The sequence below is a fragment of the Nerophis lumbriciformis genome, linkage group LG01 (genome assembly GCF_033978685.3).
Source record: "Nerophis lumbriciformis linkage group LG01, RoL_Nlum_v2.1, whole genome shotgun sequence".
NCBI classification, from domain to species: Eukaryota; Metazoa; Chordata; class Actinopteri; order Syngnathiformes; family Syngnathidae; genus Nerophis; species Nerophis lumbriciformis.
In genome coordinates, this window is record NC_084548.2 from 41916013 (window position 1) to 41935592 (window position 19580).

The following is a 19580-nucleotide window of genomic DNA, read 5'->3' on the forward strand; positions in this document are numbered from 1 at the left end:
TAAGCTCTATTTATTTGTATATATACACTATATATATATATATAAATAACCAATAATACTATTAATAAACTAGAGAATGGAGTGTGACTAAGCCAAAAGGGTGTGTATGTGTGCGACTATGTGTGTGAGTTAACTGTTGTATGTTACCGGAGTGTTGAGCGAGAGGCGGAAGTCCCGGAGGGGAAAAGCAAGCTCGAAGGTCCGTGAGACAGGCAGGTAGTCGGGGGCGATAGCGAGGCATCAGAGTCCGTGTCCAGGCGGGAGGTCGAGATCCAAGAAGCAGCCAGAGAACCAGAGGGAATACGCGGAGACGAGACGCACATCTCGTGACGTGGAGAACGAAGGCAGGCTGCAGAGAGGTGACAAGGAGGACACGAGACAATGAACATGACGAGGGAGAAAACACAGAGCGCAACGAGTGCGCATAGAGCTTGACGATTAGGCTTACTGTACTGAACAGGTAGCTATGTTCTGGCCCCGGATAGCAGGTTGTGCTGGTTTAAGAAGGCAGGTCTTCTCATCAGCTACAGGTGCGTTGATTATTGGTGATTAATTGCAGCCGCTTGCTGCAACCGGAGTGACGCGCGCCCGGCGTGCTCCCGGACGTGCGTTCAGCACAGCGCACACATGAATGCGCACTGAGGTGCGCTCAAGCCGTGACACTCAATTCAAAATGATAATGCTAATGTTAGTTATTAGAAATTTGCGTGGTAGCAATAAATAGCCACCAGCGTGATAGTGCCACACTACTCTGAAAAACTGTATTTCTTTGGTTCAGGCCTGCATCTGCTCCGATACACTCTTGGAAGTAGTGTCATGTTTGTAGCGCAATCCAATATCATTTCTTGATAGTTAACAACATAATATTTAACATCAGCATAGCCATTAAGGATGTAATATTTGTGTCAATATGACAGCGGACAACATGTCAGGATGACGCAATATGCGCTAGTCTTCATGGGAAATGTGTTCTTCTTCTGGCAAAACACTACCGCTTGGGTTCACTGGTGCCGCTAAAATCAACCAAAACTGAAAGTTCTTAAATGGGACTTTAAGGATACACTTTCGATAAATATGTCATCATCACTAGTAATAGAACATTGACACACCTTGTATATTAAATAACTACACGAATAAAGAAGTTTTGTGACAATGTAGCGTTTTTCATTTTGACATTGTAGGCAAAATTGCACTCAAGAGCACAAAGTATGTAGATTAAATTATGCATTTGTATATACAACACTAATGTATCAGTCATTAAACTGTGGAATCTATTGACATCCAAATGGTTTGGGTGTAGGTGACAACCTTCCAAAACAGTAATCATACAAATTAGTGCTGTCAAATTATTCATTTCTTAAATCAGATTTATCACCCTTTTGAATATGGATTAATCACAGGTTATTTTTGCTTGCATAATTTAAATTAACTTGAAAAAAAAAGACCCCGCGTATTTGGACACAAATGCAATTTTATTGTCAGAATGTCATACAGGAACATGTTTTAAGAAAAGGTTTTACTTGAATGCATGATATTGGTTTCCTTCAAACTTGGTAACAGTTTTATCTAAAGTACCATCTGGTGTATTTTGAAGAAAATGTGCAAGTGAGAACACTACTTGGAGTCTTTTCACACATCTTTGCACTATATGCATTGATCTGATCACTGAACGTATAGCAACCTGCTCCGCCTTTCAGGTACAATCATCCGTGGCTAGGTAAAGGAGCGTCCATACTGTCAAAATGAATGGCACGATTAATCTGTGTATATACATGATTAATGTGCTAATTTGTGTGATTATTCTCAGGTGCTAACTTTGACAGCCCTAATATATATATTAATATATACAAATTAGGAGGGTCACATGTCACTTATTGTCAATCAAGGGGGTTTATCGTCCGGCGTCATTGGTCAAACGCATGCCTCTGGTTCGTTGTTTGTACATGTTAGCTTTTCTGCTACATGTTTTAGTTTGCCTGCTTTGGTCCTAAATAACTTTAACCTGCATGTCACTATACCTTTCTCTGCATCCTGTGGTCACACCAACAGCCACTACGCACGATCGTGACATACAAGATTGATCACTTTGTTACTTAAACTAAAGGTTTCTGAGTGGAAGTAGAGGTGTTCCAGTTACCCTACGGATGGGAAACGGATAACGACCTGTTTATTTATATTGCGTTTTTTTTAGTACATATAAAGTATAACAAACAAAGAAAACAAAAAAAATGTTTTCTTATTTTACATGTATCAAATGAATCAAATTTGAAGATGATAAATAACAAGCGTCTGTGTATCAAATTACTCTTTGATACACAGTAATTCTACGTGGACTTGCACTTGCAGGTAAACAAACGTAGAAAAAGACAGAGGACTGCACTATGATTTAAGTTGATGTTGATGTTAATCTCTTCTTGGGTTTTCTCGCTTAACCAGGCCAAACATCGAAGATGTGGAATAGGTATTACTGTGAAGCTGAATAACAACTTTATAAGGTCTTGTGGCTCTCCAGAGGATTGTTAATGAGCCATAATGTCATTCATTTCAGACATAACTGATTTGTCAGTGGGCGGGGCTTTTATTGGCTTTGACCATTTATTGGTCAATAGGGGTCAGGGAGTTATCAGCCTTCATTTTCTATCCGCAAACTTATCCTTCTGCTGGGCAGCGCCAGTGCATGCATTTACTGCTAAGAAGTTATCCATACAGCTTTTTAGTAATGCACATATACATCTTCTGTATGTGGCCTGCTTTAAACAGAAAACAAAGAGGAGATCATTGATAACTTAGAATACAGTCCTATGTCTTCTTCTTTGTTTGCTTACCGCAAGATCAAGTCTACTTAAAACTACCTCTGGGTAAACTCGTCACAGAGTTCCAAAAAATAAGTTTACATGCTTGTTATCCATCTTCTTCATCCATACACCCATCCATCCATCCATTTTCTACCGCTTTTCTACAGCCTATCCCAGCTGCACTCGGGCAGAAGGCGGTGTACACCCTGGACAAGTCTCCACCTCATCACAGGGCCAACACAGATAGACAGACAACATTCACACTCACATTCACACATGAGGGCCAATTTAGAGTTGCCAATCAACCTATCCCCAGGTGCATGTCCTTGGAGGTGGGAGGAAGCCGGAGTACCCGGAGGGAACCCGCGCACAATCTCTACACAGAAAAACCCAGAGGCGGGAATCGAACCCAGGACATTCTTATTGTGAGACCAGTAACCACTGCCTCACTTTTGTCATATTTGATTTAATTAATAAATGTATAATAAGAAAAGGAGGTGGCGACTTGTCCAGGGTGTATTCTGCCATCTGCCCGGAGCAGCTGGAATTGGCTCCATTTGGATGTTGTTTTTCTTAGCTACAATATAGGAATGAGAGCTGTGATTAACATTAAATATTAAACTATACATGGTTCCTAAAGTCACTGTCAACAATCATTACTACATATTAGCAATAAGCAGTCACATATATGTTGCAAAAAATAAATATTAAACTATACATGGTTTCTAAAGTCACTGTCAACAATCATTACTACATAATAGCAATAATAAGTCAGGGGTGTCAAACTCATTTTAGATCGGGGGCCACATGGAGAAAAATCTACTCGCAAGTGGACTGGTAAAATCACGGCACGATAACTTAAAAATAAAGACATCTTCAGATTGTTTTCTTTGTTTATAAATAGAACAAGCACATTCTGAAAATGTGCAAATCATAATGTTGTTGGAGTTTTTTTTACACTTACATGTTGCGGTTAATAGTAGTCTATCTTTATTTGTCGTTATTTATAGTTTCTGAATAAATTATGTGATAATGTTCATCAGTCAACTCGATGGTGTTCATTTTCAATCTATCAAGATAAAAACTTTTTTTTACATGTGTAGCATAATCTACAAAGATACAAAGGATTGCTACTGCGACATCTAGTGGACACATTTAGAACAGCAGTTTCTTTCATTCAACAATTTCGGCTCACTTTCATACTTAGCAAACTCATCCCGCGGGCCGGATAAAACCTGTTCACGGGCCGGATTTGGTCCGCGGGCCATACCTTTGACACCCCTGCAATAAGCAGTCACATATATATTGCAAAATTAAATATTAAACTATACATGGTCTGCGATGAGGTGGCGACTTGTCCAGGGTGTACCCCGCCTTCCGCCAGATTGTAGCTGAGATAGGCTCCAGCGCCCCCCGCGACCCCAAAGGGAATAAGCGGTAGAAAATGGATGGATGGACTATACATGGTTCCTAAAGTCACTGTCAACAATTATTACTACATATTAGCAATAAAAAGTCACATATATGTTGCCTGGCTACCTGCATAGTATTTATGGTTTGCTCACATTTGACATTTGACAACATGCCCGGAAAATATTTATGTCAGCAATTACTGTTTGACATGCTCACAGTTACAATACCGGTAACTCTTGTTTAACATGTTCTACAAGGGAAAGAAAATAATACAAAAGGTGTAGTAAATTAATAGAGCAGTGGTACTTACACCAAGTACCACCTTGGAAAACATTTGGTTCTCCAAGTACCACCACAATGACCAACAATAAAATGAAGTAGCGTAGTAAGCTATAAGTATTCATTAAAACAAGGCAGATGTTGTATGTAACAAGTACATGTAATATATTTGGGCACTGTAACGTTACACACAATTTGAACAGTAACACTGTGTTTGAATAAAGGAAAATAAAACAATATTTGAGTAAGTGATTCGTTGGTGTACCACTAAATAGAGCCATCGTACCAATAGTGCCTGTTTGACAATCACTGCAATAGCATACAATAGAATAAATACTTAAGAGAAACATTGCATCATTAATAAATGCATAGTATATATTGATTGATTGATTGAAACTTGTATTAGTAGATTGCACAGTGAAGTACATATTCCGTACAATTGACCACTAAATGGCAACACCCGAATAAGTTTTTCAACTTGTTTAAGTCGGGGTCCACTTAAATTGATTAATGATACAGATATATACTATTTTCATAATACAGTCATCACACAAGATAATCATCAGAGTATATACATTGAATTATTTACATTATTTACAATCCAGGATGTGGGATATGGAGGGGGGCGGGGCGGTTAGGTTTGGTTGGTATCAACACTTCAGTCATCAACAATTGCATCATCAGAGAAATGGACATTGGAACAGTGTAGGACTGACTTGGTAGGATATGTACAACAAGTAGTGGACACAGAGAGAGAGAGATCAGAAAGTATAAGAAAAAGTGTCTACATTTGATTATTTACATTTGATTATTTACAATCCGAAGAGGTATGATGAGGAAGGGAGGGTGTTAGTTTAGGGTTGAAGTTGCCTGGAGGTGTTCTTTTATTGCGGTTTTGAAGGAGGATAGAGATGCACTTTCTTTTATACCTGTTGGGAGCGCATTCCATATTGATGTGGCATAGAAAGAGAATGAGTTAAGACCTTTGTTAGATCGGAATCTGGGTTTAACGTGGTTAGTGGAGCTCCCTCTGGTGTTGTGGTTATGGCGGTCATTTACATTAAGGAAGTAGTTTGACATGTACTTCGGTATCAGGGAGGTGTAGCGGATTTTATAGACTAGGCTCAGTGCAAGTTGTTTTACTCTGTCCTCCACCCTGACCCAGCCCACTTTGGAGAAGTGGGTAGGAGTGATGTGTGATCTGGGGTGGAGGTCTAGAAGTAATCTGACTAGCTTGTTCTGGGATGTTTGGAGTCTAGATTTGAGGGTTTTGGAGGTGCTAGGGTACCAGGAGGTGCATGCGTAATCGAAAAAGGGTTGAATGAGAGTTCCTGCCGGAATCTTCATGGTGCTTTTGTTGACCAGAGAGGAGATTCTATAGAGAAATCTTGTTCGTTGGTTGACTTTGATTACCTTGGTTGCCATTTTATCACAGGAAAGATTAGCCTCTAGAATGGAACCTAGGTAGGTGACCTCATATTTCCTGGTGATAACAATGTCACCCACTTTTATAGTGAAGTCATTGACTTTCTTAAGGTTGATGTGGGACCCAAATACGATGGATAATAATAACCCATTGAAAAATATTGCACAAATGATATCAAAAATAAATAATAGCGAACACTTATTTCTATGCACTCTGCTTCATACCTTGTAAAACAATTTGTTTGTACTGTTTCTTAGACTGGCTCATATTGGTTGTATATTGTGCTAAATGTTACTATCTTGATACGCAAAAACGTTTCAGTAACGTGCAGGCACGCATATGTTTTAAATACCAATTTTCCAAGACGTTCTATTTCTCCTGTCTTGTTGAAAATGTACTTGAAGATGATGTATGTATAATACTTGCTGCAACAAGGAGTAGACAGGGTGACGTCATGGCTGTCTGGCTCGCTCGCGTGAGTGGGAGGTGCGCGAGGACGCGACAGAGGAAGAAAAAAGTGAGAAAAAAAAAGCCAAGCATCCAACCAACAACGTGCTGATGGTGCGGGGTCACGAACTATGACCTTTAACAGCAGGAAAACAAAACATTTATTTTATAAAATAGCAGAGAACTTAAATTCTTTGTTCGTCCACTCTTGGAGGTAAGTGTTTGCCCGGAGTTGAAAAGCATAAAAAACATATAGTGCATGATAAAAGAGCGAAGCTAATCGTTAGCTAGCCGACGCTGGACTCCTCTTTCTGGCATCTCTGCTAGCTCGCACATCATCTTGGAAGATAGTTCTTTTATGCATTAAGCGAACGTGGTGTTTCACGTCACGTCACACAGTGTCAGGTCGTCACTAGAATGTCTGGTCCGCAGCTCTGCTTGTGTTATGCTAACGTGCACAGCTAACGGTAGACCAACGAACTCGACCTTTTTACCTTTGCCTTTCCGGGCACAGGTATGTTGCGGAAATGTCTCTGGGCTTTTTTTAATTTAATCGGCGGTTCGATATACCGCCAGTACAACGTCAGTAATCGTTTACGTGTCGGAATGAAAAAAAAAACCGTTATGCATGTAGCTACTCATCACATAGATTCGCTTCCTGTGTTATTGGCTGATTGCCAAATTCTCCATTTTGTTGTGATTCGCAGTGTGGTCGGAAAGAAAGTTTTGATGGACAACTGCTGGACCAATCACTCAGCAGTGTGCAGCTCGAAGCCCCGCCCCTATTTGTTTGTTTGTTTGATTCTGCGATTTATTACATTTCTTTGTACTGTATACTTTATTGCGCCACCTGAATACTGTGTATATTGCTGGTACCTTACATTCAAATACAAGCGGTATTGTTTATTCTTCATCTTTTTGGGCTTCTGTCCAAACCTCTAAATCAGAGGTGTCTAAACTTTTTCCACTGGGGGCCACATACATACATACATACATACATACATACATACATACATACATACATAAATTTATGCGTATACATGTATATACATATGTACAGTCGTGGACAAAAGTTTACATACACTTGTAAAGAACATAATGTCATGGCTGTATTGAGTTTCCAATAATTTCTACAACTCTTATTTTTTTGTAATAGAGTGATTGGAGCACATACTTGTTGGTCACAAAAAAACATTCGTGAATTTTGGTTCTTTTATGAATTTATAATGGGTCAACTGAAAATGTGACTAAATCTGCTGGGTCAAAAGTATACATACAGCAATGTTAATATTTGGTTACATGTCCCTTGGCAAGTTTCACTGCAATAAGGCGCTTTTGGTAGCCATCCGCAAGCTTCTGGTTGAGTTTTTGACCACTCCTCTTGACAAAATTGGTGCAGTTCAGCTAAATTTGTTGGTTTTCTGACAAGGGCTTGTTTCTTCAGCATTGTCCACACGTTTAAGTCAGGACTTTGGGAAGGCCATTCTAAAACCTTAATTCTAGCCTGATTTAGCCATTCCTTTACCACTTTTGACAGGTGTTTGGGGTCATTGTCCTGTTGGAACACCCAACTGCGCCCAAGACCCAACCTCCGGGCTGATCATTTTAAGTTGTCTTGAAGAATTTGGAGGTTATCCTCCTTTTCCATAGTTCAATTTACTCTCTGTAAAGCACCAGTTCCATCCATCCATCCATCCATTTCTACCCATTGGCAGCAAAACAGGCCCAGAGCCTAATACTTCCACCACCATGCTTGAAGGTGCTCCTGGGATTAAAGGCCTCACATTTTCTCCTCCAAACATATTGTTGGGTATTGTGGCCAAACAGCTCAATTTTTGTTTCATCTGACATCACATTGACAAAGATAAGACCTCCTGGAGGAAAGTTCTGTGGTCAGATGAAACAAAAATTTACCTGTTTGGCCACAATACCCAGCAATATGTTTGGAGGAGAAAATGGGAGACCTTTAATCCCAGGAACACCATGCCTACCCTACCGTCAAACATGGTGATGGTAGTATTATGCTATGGGCCTGTTTTGCTGCCAATGCAACCCATAATAAATTAATAAAAGAACCAAACTTCATGAAGGTTTTTTGTGACAAACAAGTGTGTGCTCCTATCACTCTATCACAAAAAATAAGAGTTGTAGAAATTATTGGAAACTCAAGACAGCCATGACATTATGTTTTTTAAAAGTGTATGTAAACTTGACCGCGACTGTATATGTGTACGTATATGTGATGACTGTCAAAATGCTAAATTTAATTATCATTGGTGTTTTAAACAGTAGCTGACATTTTGTACATTACTTCTACTGTTTATATTTTGACATTGAATAGTTGAATAATTTTGAAACATAAACAACATGACGGCAAGATATTTTGTACATTACTTCTACTGTTTATATTTTGACATTGAATAGTTGAATAATTTTGAAACTTAAACAACATGACGGCAAGATATTTGTTATTTCATGCTATAAATCACAAATGTCTATTCAGATAAAGGAAGTTAGCTAATAGAATAAACATTGTTTGTACTCTATGCTTTTTGCATTTGGAGCAGTTAGAAGTGAAGAGGGAGTCGAAGAGACAGAAATTGGCTATAAAATCCAAGGAAGAATGCTCTAAAGCAGAAATGGAAAGGAAAATGCAAGCTGCTTGGAAATTTGCTAGGAAGGCTCATGTCAGAGCCTTAAAAGCAAAAATGCCAAAATAATGTGTGAATGAACCAAAGTAATGTGTTAATAATGTAAAATGTAAAAATTAGATGAACCATCTGTGGCTGTGAAGTGAACACTAGTACGGTTGTAAATACTGTATAGAGTAGGCTAACCCATATGGTTCTTGTGGATGTGAACACAAGTTGTAATTACTGCTGTACCAAAGACTATAAAAATGGGACCCATTACCTCCCTGCTTGGCACTCAGCATCGAGGGTTGGAATTGGGGGTTAAATCACCAAAAATGATTCCCGGGCGCGGCACGTGCTGCTGCCCACTGTTCCCCTCACCTCCCAGGGGGTGAACAAGGGGATGGGTCAAATGCAGAGGACAAATTTCGCCACACCTCGTGTGTGTGTGACAATCATTGGTACTTTAACTTTAGTGACTAAATAACATAGTGACTGAAACAGACATAGTGATTTATTTGGATGAATAGGCTATGTAAACTATGTAAACTCTGTTGATCATTTTTCAATTCTTTAAACACAAAAGCATTCGTTGTCCCCCCACCCGGCTGGGGACCTGTGGCCGCCAGACCCCCAGCTTAATTTCAGTCTTTTTCATTAAGTCCAAATCACATGCATGAAATAGTCATTTATTATTATTCTTTATTATTATTTTATTTAATACCTAATTCTGTAGATCAACTTCAAGTTGATCTATAGATTTAAAGTAAAAAACAAACAAACCTGTTTTGTCATTTTGTCAAAGAAAACCCTGTTTTTTATGACACAAACACTACATATGCATGGTCTTCCCCTAAAAATATTTCAAAGTGGAATATATGCTATTTATTATTTAAGTTATTTGAGCCTTGAATAGGTCAATATTTCCTAACACGATTGATTTTACTTAATTATTGTTTTTTGAGTAAACGATTAATCAAAGCAACATAATATAAACCAAAGCTTTTTTCTTACAGAGTTAATAATTTAAAATGAATAATTTTTGCAGCTCTAACTTAGAGTGTCTCATAGAAGTTAGTAGACACTAGCAGCTATCGATTATTTTAGTAATCCAGTAATCTATCGAGTAGTTTGTTTGATTAATCGAATACGGCTAAAGTACAATTTATAGCCGCAATGCGTGTTTTATTTTCTGCTTCCCATAACATTTCACTCATTTTTTCTAATAAATGCTTGTTACCAATATTGAAATTACACTTTTTACATATGTGCAATATAAATAGAAATTAAAAAAATTACTCTTTGCTGTTTGCTGCGACAGACCACAGCACCCACAACACCGCTCTCGTGTGCTATTGCAGCGGCCGGATGATGTCTGCTTTTTTAAAGTTCAGGATTTGATACATTTTTATTAGTTACACTCATTAAATGATAAATCCAAGCAACAAATTATAAATCGAAGCTTTTTCCTAATCAATGAATCGATTTATTCGATTAATCGTTGCAGCTTCAGTACACATCTCAAATTTCAGCACCCATTTTATTTGATCTTCTTTTAAGTCAATATTATAGAAATTAAACAACATTATAAATAAATAGTCAGTGTATAGCATTATACATGTGTAACCCATCTGGACCTACCCCTGCTTTCATTATGTCCGTGGCTCAAAACAAATGAGAGTGCGAGAATGCTGGGCATCAAACTAAAAGCCCTTAATGTCAACTCAATATCCAGAGCAAACTCTTAAAGGTGCTGATTGCAACCTTAAGCGGCTGACTCGTGTGCGCTAACTTTCCAAAGTGTTGTAAGCAGGCTTTGAGTACGTAAACTACGCCCCACATAACACACTCTCCAGCATTAGTTACGTTTGTTGTCAGCTAATAATAGCAATTTGGCAAAGTTCAGCTAATAATGTTGGTTAACATGTATAGTCTATTAAACAGCACAGCCGTCAGTGATAGCCATGAATGCCAGCCTTTTTACTCGAACCGACAAACAATTTTTATTTAATAGAATGAATGATTCTGCGAAATGTTGACGTCTAAAAAAAAAAAAAAAAGTATTTTACTTTGCTAAGGGTAACATAAGCTAGCCGGTGGGGTTCTTATTCCATTTTTTGGTTTGAAAAATGTAACTTTGAGCAAGTTGCGAACAGCTCCAATAAGGCAGCTCACTCATGAGGTTAAAACCAACATACAATTGCACAGACACAGTGGCTGGCCTCCATTACACATGTGCATCTCAGTAAATTAGAATAATGGGCAAAAGTTATTTGATTTCACTAGTTCATTTGAAACTAAGATAACATTTAAAAGCTCAGGACATTTTGCCATTAATTTGCTGATAAGAGCATGAACCAGTAGTAGTTATTTTGAATTGTTTGACAATTTTATGAAGTACTGAATTTGGATGTTTATTAGTTGTGATAGTTGCTTCACGGTGGCAGAGGGGTTAGTACATCTGCCTCACAATACGAAGGTCCTGAGTAGTTTTGGGTTCAATCCCGGGCTCGGGATCTTTCTGTGTGGAGTTTGCATGTTCTCCCCGTGACTGCGTGGGTTCCCTCCGGGTACTCCGGCTTCCTCCCACCTCCAAAGACATGCACCTGGGGATAGGTTGATTGGCAACACTAAATTGGCCCTAGTGTGTGGATGTGAGTGTGAATGTTGTCTGTCTATCTGTGTTGGCCCTGCGATGAGGTGGCGACTTGTCCAGGGTGTACCCCGCCTTCCGCCCGATTGTAGCTGAGATAGGCTCCAGCGCCCCCCGCGAACCCAAAAGGGAATAAGCGGTAGAAAATGGATGGATGGATTAGTTGTGAATTCAAATCATCATTATTCTCAGAAAAATAAATACTTTATAGGTAATCTATAGAATATAAATCTGTTTATTGTCCTGGATAGTCATTGTTCTATTTTTTTTAACTCTGAACTTCTTTATCATGTATCCAATTTTAATGTACTTTTGGGAAAATGGTTTGTGGTTAACCCAGTTTACCATTTCAATAATACAGAAATAACTCTGTGCCATTATTGTCTCGTCTCTTTGTTACCATGCACCTATGTTGGGGATTAATTATGCACCTTGCATTGTTCTAAACAGTCCTCACTAATGACCTTACATCATTATGACGGCCAGCCTGGATCTGCTTGCTCAGCAGAAAACTGACTTTAAGCACAAGCCAGAGGTGAGCATGGCTTCTAATATGGATTATTTATTACAGTATATATTTTTAATTGAAGTTGTATTGTCCTTTTTTTAATTTAAACTTCAGTGCTGTTTCATTGAGACAAGCTTATGTAGTTGTACAGGCTGCTACTAGAAAATGCCTGTTTTGTACTTCTTTGATTAAAATCAAGTGTGTTTAAGTGTCTTTCACACCATAGGTGTCATTGTGCCCAACAGACTCTGACTCAGAGTCAGTCACCTCAGTGCTGTCAGGTTATTTCCAGTGAGGCTTCAGCAACGCCACAGCAGATTCAAGTAATGTCACACGGTAATATCTTTTTTCGGTATCCTCCTTCAGCATTGTTTACTCCAGTGCTTTGCCCTATTTTCTCAGATTGTAACTGACCATCAAACAGGTCAAAAGATTCAGATTGTGACAGCCATGAACCCTTCTAGTGCTGCCAACCAGCGATTCATTTTTACCACAGCTGATAGCTCCGGAGCAGGCAAGGTTATTCTGACCTCTCCAGATAACCACAACACCAAGCAGCTCATCTTTACCTCTGCAGACAGCTTGATGTCAGGAAGAATAAAGGTGACGTTTCCATCGTAAAATGGTCTCACATTAGAATAATATCAGGTCTAGTTCGATAGTCGACGAGTCATCGACTATCTTAGCGATTAGTCTACTAATCGGATTATGATGTGTACACTATTTCATTGGCTCTAATTGAGCCTTCAGCTTTTTAATTCAGTTTGATATATTTTTATGCAGGTGCTAACTGTAAACAAAAGATGACTACTTCTTCAGAATTGTTTATTATGGACTTGCTGCAATGCAAGCAGCCCATTATATTATTGCTTCTTTATATATTGTAACAGTGCTGCTCATTGTTACACAAATAATAATGAATACACTTTTGTTCGTTTTAAAGCAAGGACAGGCAAATTGCCAATAAAAATAGTCAATTTTTATGAGAACAACGGACAGTAAAATAGCCTAAAAAAACAACACCAAAGCTATCTTGCTTCCCTCAAAATGAAAAGTGCATCCTGTGATGATCATTTTGCGTTTAGAAAGCTGCACACAGGTATAGAGACAAAGTTTAGCTGGCTAGCCAGGTAACGATCTAACTATCTTACTGAGGAGAGTTGGAGACAGCATCCTCCAGATGTCAGATATGGCTCCGCATCAGATATACCACCATGAAAAGCAAGGTTTGCTTTCATGTAGTTAGGGTAAAATGTTCTAATACTTTTGATGTTTTCCATCACAGCGTTGTTGCCAGTGGCAAAGCCATTTTGCTTTTCCATGTATGTTTCCGTCTGGGAAAACAGAAGCGATAAATTGTTGCAAACAAATTGTTGCATCCCTAATCTCAATGTTGATGTCAATGTCAAGAATTTGATTCTTATTTTTGATGTGTAATGTTAAAAACATTTGCATTACTGAGTCATTAGCATTTTTCCAACTACCAATGCTTCAATCAAAAAGCAAAGACATATTCAACAACCACTGTGATTATGTCAATTTTCCAGTGATTGATTCAAAAAATGTCTTTAAAAACAATCCCTAATTAAGACATTGTATCATGATAAAGTGTAAATGTAAAAATATTAATACCAGTATTTATTTCCCCTCAGATTGTCACAGATCCATTGTCAATGGAGCACTTACTTGGGCAGTCTGGCGATTTGGGTCGGCCACAGACAGCAGAATACTGTGTGGTGTGTGGAGACAAGGCTTCAGGTGCACTAATGTCATTTTATTATATGCATTTCTGATATCAGAATTCCATGTTTAAACATATGTTGCAAACTCTAAGTGAATCTCACACTTTAGGCCGTCACTATGGAGCGATGAGTTGTGAGGGGTGTAAAGGTTTCTTCAAGCGAAGTGTGAGGAAAAACCTTACCTACAGTTGCCGCAGTAAGCAGGACTGCATCATCAACAAGCACCATCGCAACCGCTGCCAGTTCTGCCGGTTGAAGAAATGCCTGGACATGGGAATGAAGACTGAGTGTGAGTCCGCCACTCTCAAAATGCAAGTCAGGTTTGTTTAGATCAGTATTATTAAAAGAGGGAAGCATATTCTCCCAAATTTTCATGTTTCCAATAAAACATACAAACTTCCTAAATTACAGCATTATTTTCCACTATATTACTTTTAATTTAAAGTGAAACAGCACTCTTTTTGCCAAATTGAATTTTGCCAATTGTTCAAAATCATTATGAAAGACATGACAACAGATGTATGTTTTAATTAATCCATTCTAACTCTTAAATAAAGGTGAATAAATGTCTGCTTAAAACAAAGCCAATGGTAGGTCCTCTATTCTGCCCATAAAACCCAATACATAACCATCAAAAAAGCGCCCAAAATACTCCATTTACATTTTGTGACTTGAACATTAACAAAGTATTAATGATATAATATATATTAGGGGTGTAACGGTACACAAAAATTTCGGTTCGGTATGTACCTCGGTTTAGAGGTCACGGTTCGGTTCATTTTCGGTACAGTAAGAAAACAACAAAATATACATTTTTGGGTTATTTATTCACCAAATTTGTAAAATCTTCCACCAAAAATATTTTTCTTAGTGGATAATTTGATGCGAAGTAATCGGAACCTTGGATAGGTCAATAATTCATAACATTGATTTTGATTCAATATTATGTTTTGAGCAATGACAGTTTGAAAAAAAAAAAACAGCTTTGTTTTTTCTAAATTACATTTAACCTTTAAGCTTTTTTATTTCACTTTTGTTATGTTTTTGTTTATTTTAATAGCATTTTTAGAATGTGCCGTGGGCCTTTAAAACATTAGCTGTGGGCCGCAAATGGCCTCCGGGGCACACTTTTGACACCCCTGCTATGGATAATAAAAAATTAAATCTGATAAATCTATGGATGAAAAGCAGAGCCTGGCGACGCATGCACGTTTATCATAACTCTCTCGCTCTCTCTGACTCTGCCCCTCCCTCACGAATGCTGCTGCGCGGACAATTTGTTTTGTTTTTAACCCCTTCTTAACCCTGAACGTACATTGAAAATACACGCAACCCTAACTCAAAATGCCGGACATTTGAGGCATTTAAGAAACTCCGCCCTGACAGCTACGCAAAAGAGGACATTTCCGGTGAAAAGAGGACGTATGGTCAGTCTATTGTAGCCCGTTAGCTGCTAGCATGCCGTGTGTTGTGCCCCGGTGTGCATTGTTTACACAACGTGCGTTACGCTACTTAATATGTTCGTGTGGAAACTCGTTCGGTACACCTCCGAACCGAACCGGAACCCCCGTACCGAAACGGTTCAATACAAATACACGTACCGTTACACCCCTAATACATATATACATATATATATATGTCTTAATAAGGTTATCCAAAAAATAGTGCTCGATACCGTAGTAGAGCGCAATATATGTATGTGTGGGAAAAAAAAATAAAAAAAAAAAAATCACAAGACTATTTCATCTCTACAGGCCTGTTTCATGAGGGGGGTACCCTCAATCGTCAGGAGATTTTAATGGGAGCATTCGCATACCATGGTTTATATAGGGCACAGAGTGGGTGGGTACAGGCTGGCCTAGGGGCGTGGTGATTGGTTCATGTGTTACCTAGGAGGTGTTTCCGTCTATGGCGGCATGTTGTTACAATTTCGCTGCGCTTGTTGAGGGATGACAGGTCTGGACGGTAGATAATAAACAGTTTCTCTTTCAAGCATAGGTTGCATCTTTTATTACCACTATTGTAAGGTGTGCTGGATGCAAGGATTTGCCATGTTATTGAATATTCAACATTATTGTCTTTGAGGTCCCAAATGTGTTTGCTGAGTTCTGTGGTATTTCGCAGGTTTTTGTTCCTGAAAGAAGCCTTGTGGTTGTTCCATCTGGTTTTGAATTCACCCTCGGTTAATCCTACATATGTGTCGGATGTGTTAATGTCCTTGCGTATTACCTTAGATTGGTAGACAACTGATGTTTGTAAGCATCCCCCGTTGAGGGGGCAATCAGGTTTCTTTCGACAGTTACATGCTTTGTTGGTTTTGGAGTCGTTCTGACTGGGGGTCGACGGCTCATTTGCAATTGTTTTGTTGTGGTTTGAGATGATTTGTCGTATATTGTTCATGCAGCTGTAGCTCAATTTGATGTTGTTCTTGTTGAATACTTTTCTTAGGTTGTTGTCTTTGGGAAAGTGTTTGTCAATCAGGTTGAGGAATTTGTGTCCAATGTTCGTTGAGACGTTTTTGCTGTATGGGGGGTTGTACCAGATGATGCCGTTTCGTTTTCTGTTCTTTTTTGGCTGGTTTCCTGGCGTGGGTTCATAGGTGAGGGTGAAATTGTATCCGCTTTTATCAAGGGCTTTTTGGTACGGGGGGGTTGCTTGGTCAAATTCAGCTTTGCTAGATGACAGCATCGATAGCCTTTTATTGATTCCGGTAGGTATTCTTTTCGTGGTGGTGGGTGGATGGTTGCTGTCATGGTGCACGTATTGGAGTGTTGTGTTGGGTTTCGTAAATGGTTGGTAGCTGTTATTTCTCAGGTTGAAAGTGACGTCAAGAAAGTTGACGGTTTGCTTGTTGGCTTCAATCGTGATCCGTAGGCCGTTCTCTTTGAAAATTTGGCATATGCGCTTCTTGGTATTCTCGCTGCTCCTTGGCGAGGCGCGACACACTGCCAGTCCGTCATCACGGTAAATACCAAGGTTCAGATTGAGGCTAGCGAGCTGGGAGAGGAGGAAACTCCCAACGAGTTCACACGTTTCTGCTCCGTCAAAACTTCCCATAGTGACGTCAAATGTTGCATTGTTCTTTTTTTGCCATGGTGTACTGTTGTGGATGAGAATGGAGTTTTTTGCGTGGATGATGATGTTTCTTTCGTTGCCTGTGATTGAGTCGTAGTCTGAGGCGAAGTCTAGTGCTTGAGTCAGTAGGTCTTGCGTGATGGAAGGGTAAAATTCCTCGATATCAAAGGAGATAAAGTTGTGCTGTTGTTTGTCTTGGATGTTGTTGAACCATTTGATTACTGCTGCTGTATTTCTCCATTGGTTGAGTGGTGTTTTGTCCTTGATTTTTGTGTTGACTCTGTCCAGGATTATTTTGCTGATTTTTCCTATTTCAGATTTAGTTGGGTTTATTAGTCGGCATGTTGGGTTATTTGCGAAGTTGGGTTTGTGATCCTTCAATGTGATGAAGGCTTCCTTGTTGGCTGTGGCGTCCACCCTGTCCTCAATGTCCAGTTCAGCCGCGATCCTTTTATTTTCCAGGTGGATGTTCTGTAAGGTATTGGGTTGCGCTTTTTTGTATGATTTGGTGATGCTTCTGTCCAGTAAGGTGTGGTGTTCTGGTATGTCCATTCTGTAGAAGTTTGTGGTTTTATCGGCAGCTATGATGAGGTTGTTTACTTTCTTGATGCGCTCCTTGTCATTTTTCAGCTTGGTGAGGAGTGGGTTGCGGATTGGCTTGAATTTGACTGATTGTATCATTTTGAGCATGTCGTTCTCAAAATCCTTTAGTTCCTCAACTGTGGGTGGGTTCTTGGTAGATTTGAATCCGTAAGTTTCCTTTTGCATTCCTTTTGTTTCAGGGTGGAGGAAAAAATGTGCTTTCCACCGCATCCTTCTTAGGAAGTGTTCCGTCTTTTCTATGAGCCTTAGCTTGTAGTCATTCTGCGCGGGTATGGGAATGTTCTTCGTGGAGTAGTCGATGTTGAATTTTTCCATTTCTGATCGTCGTACAGTGCTCAACAAATGTCAATTTGGAGCGGAGTATATGTCTTAATAAGGTTATCCAAAAAATAGTGCTCGATACCGTAGTAGAGCGCAATATATGTATGTGTGCGGAAAAAAAAAAAAATCACAAGACTATTTCATCTCTACAGGCCTGTTTCATGAGGGGGGTACCCTCAATCGTCAGGAGATTTTAATGGGAGCATTCGCATACCATGGTTTATATAGGGCACAGAGTGGGTGGGTACAGGCTGGCCTAGGGGCGTGGTGATTGGTTCATGTGTTACTACAGGCTGGCCTGTATATATATATATATATATATTTATATATATATATATATATCAGTGACGTGCGGTGAGGTTGCGGTGAGGTTCATGGCTGGTGAGGCACTGACTTCATCACAGTCAGATTTACAAACATATGAACCCTAAAGAGTATCTTATTCACCATTTGATTGGCAGCAGTTAACGGGTTATGTTTAAAAGCTCATACCAGCATTCTTCCCTACATGGCACTCAGCATCAAGGGTTGGAATTGGGGGTTAAATCACCAAAAATTATTCCCGGGCGCGGCGCCGCTGCTGCCCACTGCTCCCCTCACCTCCCAGGGGGTGATCAAGGGATGGGTCAAATGCAGAGGACAAATTTCACCACACCTAGTGTGTGTGACAATCATTGGTGCTTGAACTTAACTTTAACTTTACACATACAAACTGTAGCACACAAAAAAGCACATTTAATAAAAAAACGCTATTATGGTCTTACCTTTACTTATAAATAAAGTCCATGCGCCGCTGTTGTGCTGGATTAATGAACCCCCTGACGGGAGTGTTATATCAACTAAAGCCCTCACTTCAACTTTCCACGTGCAAGATTGAATCTATTTAAAAAAGTGTAACCGAGGGTTTATAAATGCATATACTGTATAACAGCGCATAACAGGAACTTAACATCACAAAGAGGAAAGCCCATAAAAATTGGTTTCAAAAGTTATTTAATAAGAAGCCAAAAAGTGCAAAAACAATAATGTTCGTGTTGGAGGAGTTGTGAATTAGGTACACCTGCAGTCTGCAGGTGTACTTTATGTTGTGGCCCTGCAGTCATGCACAACTCCTCCAACACGAACATTATTGTTTTTGCACTTTTTGGCTTCTTATGAAATAATTTTTTTAAATAGATTCAATCTTGCACGTGGAAAGTTTAAGTGTGGGCTTTAGTTGATATAACACTCCCGTCACGGGGTGCAAATTCTACGGCCGGGGTGCAGGAGGCGGATTACTGCGAGCCTCAGCCAGTGCGTCTTTTGCAGCCGTTTTATGAACGCTCAGCACAAGAAATACGTTACACACATACAGTTGTTGACAAAATACACTGTACATTATATACCTCAGCTAACTAAACTATGGAAATGTATAATATAGTACGGTCTCACTGCACAGCAGGCCAGCAGTTAGCCGAGTCCGCAATCCATGGTGAGGCACAAATGAGTGACGTGCCTCAACTGGCTGCTGTTCACCGCACCGTCTCTTCTCAGTATTTGAACGGCAAATGTGGAAATTCAGCGATTTTGAATAAAAATAATCTAAAACTGGTGAAGTTAAATGGAAAATAACTTTATAGTATAATATATAATATGTATAGTATAATCACTGGATACATTTAACAATTTAATAATTTTTTTTTTCT

The 19580-nt window shown here is 39.2% G+C and overlaps 1 protein-coding gene and 1 long non-coding RNA gene across 12 annotated transcripts in view; one reads left to right on the forward strand and one right to left on the reverse strand.

The window, feature by feature from the left end:
* Positions 1 to 19580, reverse strand: part of LOC133620490 (uncharacterized) — a 21417-nt gene continuing 1837 nt past the window's right edge. Inside the window, exons 2-3 of the long non-coding RNA XR_009817524.1 lie at positions 14079 to 14160; positions 1 to 349 (exon numbers count right to left, since the gene is read on the reverse strand). This is a non-coding gene — a long non-coding RNA (uncharacterized lncRNA). The remainder of the gene's footprint in view (positions 350 to 14078; positions 14161 to 19580) is intronic.
* nr2c2 (nuclear receptor subfamily 2, group C, member 2) overlaps positions 6437 to 19580 on the forward strand; it is a 27378-nt gene continuing 14234 nt past the window's right edge. For 5 of the 11 annotated variants that reach the window (XR_009817520.2, XR_009817521.2, XM_061981938.1 and 2 more), the window contains exons 1-6: positions 6437 to 6574; positions 12097 to 12181; positions 12400 to 12477; positions 12557 to 12757; positions 13807 to 13912; positions 14006 to 14185. Coding sequence is in view for 9 of the 11 variants with exons in the window: in XM_061981938.1 (XP_061837922.1) it covers positions 12122 to 12181; positions 12400 to 12477; positions 12557 to 12757; positions 13807 to 13912; positions 14006 to 14185 (625 nt within the window). In the remaining 2 variants the exon portion in view is untranslated. Of the gene's footprint in view, positions 6575 to 8580; positions 12182 to 12380; positions 12491 to 12556; positions 12758 to 13806; positions 13913 to 14005; positions 14186 to 19580 lie in introns of those variants that run through there. The other 6 variants (XM_061981949.2, XM_061981969.1, XM_061981957.1 and 3 more) reach the window with 6 other exon arrangements.